The 8,357-nt window shown below is 46.2% G+C and overlaps 1 protein-coding gene across 1 annotated transcript in view; it reads right to left on the minus strand.

The window, feature by feature from the left end:
* The window catches only part of SLC39A4 (solute carrier family 39 member 4), a 24,240-nt gene that overhangs the window by 9,374 nt on the left and 6,509 nt on the right, over positions 1 to 8,357 (minus strand). Inside the window, exons 2-5 of the mRNA XM_087928722.1 lie at positions 7,029 to 7,316; positions 4,407 to 4,611; positions 2,865 to 3,310; positions 5 to 20 (exon numbers count right to left, since the gene is read on the minus strand). Coding sequence (XP_087784848.1) covers positions 5 to 20; positions 2,865 to 3,310; positions 4,407 to 4,611; positions 7,029 to 7,316 — 955 coding nt within the window. The remainder of the gene's footprint in view (positions 1 to 4; positions 21 to 2,864; positions 3,311 to 4,406; positions 4,612 to 7,028; positions 7,317 to 8,357) is intronic.

An 8,357-nucleotide genomic window follows, 5' to 3' on the forward strand; every position in this document is an offset into this window, starting at 1 on the left:
TCGCTGGGGCTGAGGCAGACCTGGGAAAAGAAAGAAAGAAAGAAAGAGAGGGAGAGAGAGAGAGAGAGAGAGAGAGAGAGAGAAAGGAAGAAGGAAGGAAGGAAGGAAGGAAGGAAGGAAGGAAGGAAGGAAGGAAGAAGGAAGGAAGGAAGAAGGAAGGAAGGAAGGAAGGAAGAATGAAAGAAAGAAAGAAAGAAAGAAAGAAAGAAAGAAAGAAAGAAAGAAAGAAAGAAAGAAGGAAGGAAGGAAGGAAGGAAGGAAGGAAGGAAGGAAGGAAGAAAGAAAGAAAGAAAGAAAGAAAGAAAGAAAGAAAGAAAGAAAGAAAGGAAAGAGGAAGGAAGGAAGAACGAACGAAAGAAAGAAAGAAAGAAAGAGAGGAGAGAGAGAGAGAGAGAGAAAGAAAGAAAGAAAGAAAGAAAGGAAGGAAGGAAGGAAGAATGAAAGAAAGAAAGAAAGAAAGAAAGAAAGAAAGAAAGAAAGAAAGGAAGGAAGGAAGGAAGGAAGGAAGGAAGGAAGGAAGGAAAAAGAAAGAAAGAAAGAAAGAAAGAAAGAAAGAAAGAAAGAAAGGAAAGAGGAAGGAAGGAAGAACGAAAGAAAGAAAGAAAGAAAGAAAGAAAGAAAAAGAAAGAAAGAAAGAAAGAAAGAAAAAAAGGAAGGAAGGAAGGAAGGAAGGAAGGAAGGAAGGAAGGAAGGAAGGAAGAAGGAAGGAAGGAAGGAAGGAAGAACGAAAGAAAGAAAGAAAGAAAGAAGGAAAGAAAGAGAAAGAAAGGAAGGAAGGAAGAAAGAAAGAAAGAAGGAAGGAAGGAAGGAAGGAAGGAAGGAAGGAAAGAAAGAAAGAAAGAAAGAAAGAAAGAAAGAAAGAAAGAAAGAAAGAAAGAAAGAAAGAAAGAAAGAAAGAAAGAAAGAAAGGTCCTTGAGTGACCAACACTTGTCTTGTGGGGGCTGAAGGGCTGGTGCTTTTTTTCAGGAGGCAACTGGACTTTCTTGTTTTTTCTTTGAAGACGTTTCTCTTCTCATTCAAGAAGCTTCTTCAGCTCTGGCTGGATGGTGGGGAAGGGAAGGATTTATACTCCTGGCAGACAGCTGGTCATTTGCGTCCTTTTCAGAGAGCCGTTGAGGCCACTTGGAGACACCACTCTGGTGACCCTGAGGGCACAGACAAACCTCCAAGAGGCCTCAACGTCTCTCTGAAAAGGACAAAAATTACCAGCTGCCTGCAAGGAGTATAAATCCTCCCATTCCCCACCATCCAGCCAGAGCGGAAGAAGCTTCTTGGATGAGAAGAGAAACATCTTCAAAAGAAAAAACAAGGTCATTTGCATCCTTTTGGAGGGCCGCTGAGGCCACTTGGAGGTTTGTCTATGTCCTATGACCCTGAATGGTGCAAATGGGTGTGGAGTCTTGTGTCATCTGTCTCCAGTGTAAGAACACAATCCTTCCAGCAGTTCCAAGGAGATGTTTGCAGATGTTTTATTACCCAACCATCTAACATCATCAGTGATCTTCCTTCCTCCCTCCCTTCTTCCTTTCTCCCTCCCTTCTTCCTTCTTTCTTTCTTCCCTCCCTTCCCCCCCTCCTTCCTCCCTCCCTTCTTCCTCCCTCCCTCCTTCCTTCCCTCTTTCCTTCCATTTTTCTTCCCTCCTCCTTCCTTTCTTCCTCTCCTTCTTCCTCCCTCCCTCCCTCCCTCTTCCTTCCTTCCTTCTTTCTTCCTTCCCTCCCTCCTTCCTTCCTTCCTCCCTTCTTCCTACCACCCACACTTCTTTCTTTCTTTCTTTCTTTCTTTCTTTCTTTCTTTCTTTCTTTCTTTCTTTCTTCCTTCCTTCCTTCCTTCCTTCTTCCCTCCCCTCCCTCCCTCCTTCCTCCCTCCCTCCCTTCTTCCTCCCTCCTCTTTCCTTCCTTCCTTTCTTCCTTCCTTCTTCCTCCCTCCTCCCTTCCTTCCCTTTCCTTCCTTCCTTCTTTCCTTCCTTCTTCCCTTCCCCTTCCTTGATGCTCTCTTATCTTGGTTGTTTTCTCTCAAATGTTTCATGATCCCATGAAGGCTGATGCACTAATGACTTTACCCAGCGGTGGGATTCAATTTTTTTTAACAACTGGTTCTATGGGCGTGGCTTAGGTGGTGGTTATGGCGTGGTGGTCATGTGGCTGAGTGGACTTGGCTTGGCGGTCATATTATTGGCTGGGTGTGGCCAACTCAATATCACTCACATCGAGGCATGCATCTCCTCGCCTGGCCTCTCATGACTGTGGGGATGATGTCGTAAGTGTGAAAAATGGTCATAGGTCACTTTTTTCAGTGCCATTGTAACTTTGAATGGTCACTCCACACAAGCGAAGTGCCAGCAAAGGAAGGAAAAAAACTCCAGAAAAGTTCCTGAGACAGGAAGTCTAGTCCTGCCAAGAACATAATAAGGGTTAACGGAGAGGCAGTTTCTGTAAGCAACACCAGAATGTTTCCTTCCTGCCTTCCTTACAGGATTAGCCCAGTAATTTCTTCCAACAACCGGTTCTCCGAACTGCTTAGAAAGTTAACAACCGGTTCTAGCGAATAGGTGAGAAGTGGTAGAATCCCACCCCTGATATTACCTAGTTTGGGTCACGAAAGGTCTCCGAAAAAACAACCATGCTCAGAGAGCCTCTCCGAGAACCTGGCTAGGTAGCTTCCCTAGTGCAGCCACTGTTGCGCTCAATTCATGGCTACACAAATTCCCAAACCCAGCGGTTTTTTCCCCGTGGAATTCAGAGCAACAGCCGGAGCATCCCCATTCTCCTCCCAGTGACAGGCAACCAAACCCACCCATCCAGGTGACCAAGGAGCGGGCCTCACCTCGAGGACCATGGCAGGGTTAAAGAAGGACATGTCTCACCGTGTCCCAGATGTTCCGAGGGCCCTCTTGTTCTTCCACATCTGCTGGACTTCGTTTTGAGCGCACCGGAGGAGAAGTTTCACTTCTGTTTCCATGGGGCTCCATGGGGTGGTGGCCTGTTCCGTTGCCATGGTGATGGTCCGTTTCGTTGCCATGGTGATGGTCCGTTTCATTGCCATGGTGATGGTCCGAATGATCATGATCTCCATGATCGTGGCCATCCGGGTGACCGTGTGTGGCATTTTTATGATCATGGTCATGGTCATCGTGTGTGTGTCCACCATGTTCATGGTCACTGTGGTCATGGTCACTGTGGTCATGGTCACTATGGTCATGGTCACTGTGGTCATGGTCACTGTGGTCATGGTCATGGTCATGGTCATGACCATGGCCACCATGTTTTCTCCCCGGACTGACCTCCAACTGTACCATTAGCTTGGCCAACCCTGTTACAAATCCAGAAAGATCAAAGGTCATTGTACATCCTTCCCACCCTACCTGCTCTTGTACACTCATCTTCTCAATTTGAGGTCCTCCAGATCTGTTGGCCGCAAAGCAGCCCTCCAAGGCTTGAAGTAGCCTGACCCAAAGAATCATGCAAGTTGAGTCCACCTGTGGGGAGGACAGTCCTAACCTCTTTATTTGAGTTCCTTCAAAGGTGGCCTACAATCCCATCAAACTACAGTCTCTCGTGAGCTTGACTTGTGTCTCCTAAACCTGTGGCCACATTGACTAGGGAGTGTTGAAGGCCAGATGAACTCAAGGCCACCCTGTTGGTGAAGTCTGTTTTAGCTCTTCAACCATAGCCATGACGGAGAACTGGGTGTCTCACCTTGGCAGCTTTAAGACCAGTGGACTTCAGCTCCTAACATGGTTGGCTGGGGAATTCTGAGAGTTGAAGTCCACAAGTCTTAAAGTGGCCAAGATTGCTCAGCTGATATAGATAGAAGGAGGGTCCCAGGCCTATTGTTATTTATACCTCACTTCCATGGCTTTGTCCCTCAAGTAGAGATGGTGTCATGAAATAGTTATACAAATGAATAGATTAGTACAGGGGTCTCCAACCTTGGCCACTTTAAGACCTGTGGACTTCAACTCCCAGAATTCTCCAGCCAGCATAGCTGGGAATTCCGTAGCTAGGGATTCTGGGAGTTGAAGTCCACCGATCTTAAAATGGCTCCCTGGCATTATTAAAGCATGCTTTGCACATCCTGGCTATGTGAATATGTGAAGCTTGTGGTTTAAAGCAAGGGTCTCCAACCTTGGCAACTTTAAGAATGGCGGACTTCAACTCCCAGAATTCTATGCTGGCTGGAGAATTCTGGGAGTTGAAGTCCACACGTCTTAAAGTGGCCAATTTGGGGACCTCTGGATCTAGACTAGTCAAATCCACATCCTGCAACTGTTCTTCGTATCAAATAAAATAAGGAGAATGTAGGGAATTGATGTTCCTTAAGACAGGCATTCACAAATCCTTAGCCTCTCTCTCTCTCTCTCTCTCTCTCTCTCATTCCCACCCAGGTGTGCAGCTTGGAGACTTACCTGCCAGTGTGAGGTTCTGAGTCCCATTGCTGTAGTGCTGGAAAATGTACTCCAGAAAGTAGCGTTCGTGGGGCAGCGCACGGAAGCAGCCTCCCCGTAAGACGTGATAGGAGAAGAGTGCCAACACCTTCCTGGCTGGGTCTGGTGCCACGTGGTGGCTAACCGAGTTGCTGCTTTTAAGGATCTCGTCCACTTCTGCGCAGGCCTGGGGAGCGGAGAAGAGCAGGGCAGAAGCTTAGTCTGGCCTTCCGCCTTTCCTCAGCCATGATTTTTCTTCCAGCTACGGACGAAGAGTGACTAATACATTCCATTAATTCTTAATGGTTGAGGGAGCTGGGTATGTCTAATCCTATCTAAGACGAGCTGGATACCCAGGTGCTTCTCTACGAAACTGTGTGGCGGGGCTTAGTTTTGGGGGGGAGGAAAATAAGGTGGAAAAAATTCTGCCTCTGCCTACCAGCATCCATCGTTATTCACCTGGCTAGTGTCCTGGTCAGTGTGTGAGAGAGTGGAGGGCTGTTTGGAAACTGAAAGAGTATTTGCTGTGTGAGCTAGAAAGAGACAGCAAGGAGCCTGGGCGTGGCTTAGCTCAACTGTTCTATACTAAAGCTGCTTGCTGCTGCTATGAAACCAAAACTCCTCTCCTCTGCTTGTGTTTTGCATTTGGAAGATATTTCTTTCCAGGTGGGGAGGGGGAGTAGAACCCCTTAGCATTAGAGCATGTTAATAATAATAATAATAATAATAATAATAATAATAATAATAAGAAGAAGAAGAAGAAGAAGAAGAAGAAGAAGAAGAAGAAGAAGAAGAAGAAGAAGAAGAAGAAGAAGAAGAAGAAGAAGAAGAAGAAGAAGAAGAGGAGTTGTAATTGCAGGAATGTTCCAACCTCGGATGGCAAACCTCAGATAAAGAATGTTTCCAAGCAAATACAACTCAGGCAAACAAAGTCACTAATCTAAAGGAGGATTAGAGAGAGGAAGTCAGAGAGGAAGACTTTAACTAGAGATAATTAATTGTATGGATTGCTATGCTAAACCGTAACGAAAGTTAAGCAGTAACCAAAGTTAACCAAGGTTGGAGGATTACTAAAAATGGGTATTAAATGCAAGACTAGACTCCAATAAAGATCATCATGATTCAGTTGTTCATGATCAAACGACTCGACTGCCTCGTCATTACAACAACAACAATAATAATATAGAGACTTGAGAATAATTGGACTTGAGAATTTGAACTGCAGAGATTCTGGCATAAACCGGTGCAGGTGGTTCCAGGGGTACTGGGCACACTGGGTGCTGCTGTGCCTAAAGACCTAGGCAAGCACTTAAAAGCAATTGGCGCTGACAAGATCCCCGTTGGTCAGCTGCAGGAGGCCACCTTACTGGGATCTGCTCGCATAATCCGCCGATACATCACGCAGTCCTAAACATTTGGGAAGTGTTCGACTAGTGATTTGTGATACGAAGCCCAGCATGGTTATCCCGTTTGCTGTGTATACTGTCATTTTTGTGTATAACAACAACAACAACAACAATAATAATAATAATATAGGAATTACTAATGCTCTGATGATCATTTCAAAAAATCCTTTCTTAGTCAGCCCCTAGAAGCCAAGAGGAACATACAGGCCAAATTTCAAGTTTGTGGGCTTTACGGTTCTGGAGATTTTGTGATGATGCCTGAGTGGTAATTTCTCTTTAATATAGATAATAGAATAGAATGGAATAAATAGAATAGAATAGAATAGAATAGAATAGAATAGAATAGAATAGAATAGAATAGAATAGAATAGAAATATGGAATGGAATGGAATGGAATGGAATGGAATAGAACAGAACAGAACAGAATAGAATAATGGAATGGAATGGAATAGAACAGAACAGAATAGAATAGAATAGAACAGAATAGAATAGAATAGAATAGAAATATGGAATGGAATGGAATGGAATAGAACAGAACAGAACAGAATAGAATAGAACAGAATAGAAATATGGAATGGAATGGAATAGAACAGAACAGAATAGAATAGAATAGAATAGAATAGAATAGAATAGAATAGAATAGAATAGAATAGAATAGAATAGAAATATGGAATGGAATGGAATGGAATAGAACAGAACAGAACAGAACAGAATAGAATAGAATAGAACAGAATAGAAATATGGAATGGAATGGAATGGAATAGAACAGAACAGAACAGAACAGAATAGAATAGAACAGAATAGAAATATGGAATGGAACAGAATAGACTAGACAGACTAGACTAGAATAGAATAGAATAGAATAGAACAGTGGGTGTGGCAGGGGAAGGATATACTGCAAAATCCCCAATCCCTCCCCACCCCACTGACCTGCTTTCCAGCTCCGTTCTCCTCTGCAGGGCAACCCAAGGGGACTCAACCCATTAGCCTTGACTCCATGGGAAGCAGAGAAGAGATGGGGGGTTGGCGGGGCCAGTCAGAGGTGGGATTGGCTGGTCCTCCCAACTACTCCAAATTTCTGCTACCGGTTCCCTAGAACCGGTCCAAACCAGCCGGCTCCCACCTCTGCTATGGGGGCCTCTCTCATTTAGGGGCATCTGTCCACGCCAGCTGTGGCCCCTCCACTGGCCCCCCTTACCTCCTCTTTTTCGACGGACTCGGCATTCCTTTGGATGAGAAGCATCTGCTGAGCAACCTTCTCCAGGTTGGGTGGTCCGGCCGCCGGGCTCCCGTTGAGGAATTTGGCTTGGAAGTCGTGGACCTCAGGCACCCAGTGTTTCCGAGCGACGGCCTCGCAGGCGGCCACGGGGTCAGAGAAGTAGAAGACCAGCCCTGCCGAGAAGGTCAGCAGCTCCGCGGACGTGAGGTTGACCTCTGCAGATGGGGTCTTCCCTACCAGTTCGAAGATGTTTGCGGACGAGAGGCACTGCGGAAGGAAGAGAAGGAGGTTGGCCCGGTTTGGATCTCGGCCCACATGGGCTCCTCCACCAGGTTTACTCCAAAGAGGGTTTCCACCTTGGGTTGAAGGAGGCGTGGTGGCCTAGTGGTTGGAATGCAGGATTGCAGGCTGACTCTGCCCACTGCCAGAAGTTCGATCCTGACCGGCTCAAGGTCGACTTAGCTTTCTGTCCTTCCGAGGTGGGTAAAATGAGGACCCAGATTGTTGGGGGGTAAGAGGCTGACTCTGCAAACCGCTTAGAAAGGGCGGTAAAAGCACTGTGAAGTGTCATATAAGTCTAAGTGCAATTCATTCCTTCCTTCCTTCCTTCCTTCCTTCCTTCCTTCCTTCCTTCCTTCCTTCCTTCCTTCCTTCCTTCCTTTCCTTCCTTCTTTCCTTCCTTCTTTCCTTCCTTCCTTCCTTCCTTCCTTCCTTCTGATTAGAATGCAGGCTAATTCTGCCCACAGCTAGGTGTTCAGTTCTCACTGGCTCAGTGCAAGAGGCTGACTCTGTAAACCGCTTAGAGAAAGCTGGAATGCACTGTGAAGCGGTATATAAGTCTAAGGGTTATTGCAAGGAAGGATGGAAGGAAGGAAGAGAGGGAGGGAAGGGGAAGGGAACGAAAGGGATGGAAAGATGGAAGGAAGGAAGGAAGGGAGGGAGGAGTGAAGAAAGGAAGGAAGGAAGGAAGGAAGGGAAGGAAGGAAGGGAAGGAAGGAAGGAAGGAAGGAAGGAAGGAAGGAAGGAAGGAAGGAAGGAAGGAAGGAAGGAAGGAAGGAAGGAAGGAAGGAAGGAAGGAAGGAAGGAAGGAAGGAAGGAAGGAAAGATGGAAGGAAGGAGGGAGGGGAGGGAGGGAGGGAGGGAGGAAGAAAGGAAGGAAGGAAGGAAGGAAGGAAGGGAAGGAAGGAAGGAAGGGAAGGAAGGAAGGGAGGGAGGGAAGAAGGAAGGAAGGAAGGAAGGAAGGGGAAGGTGGGAAGGAAGGAAGGAAGGAAGGAAGGGGAAGGAAGGAAGGAAGGGGAAGGAAGGAAA

The sequence above is a fragment of the Pseudonaja textilis genome, chromosome 3 (genome assembly GCF_049901715.1).
Source record: "Pseudonaja textilis isolate UNSWEBS1 chromosome 3, rPseTex1.2, whole genome shotgun sequence".
NCBI lineage: Eukaryota > Metazoa > Chordata > Lepidosauria > Squamata > Elapidae > Pseudonaja > Pseudonaja textilis.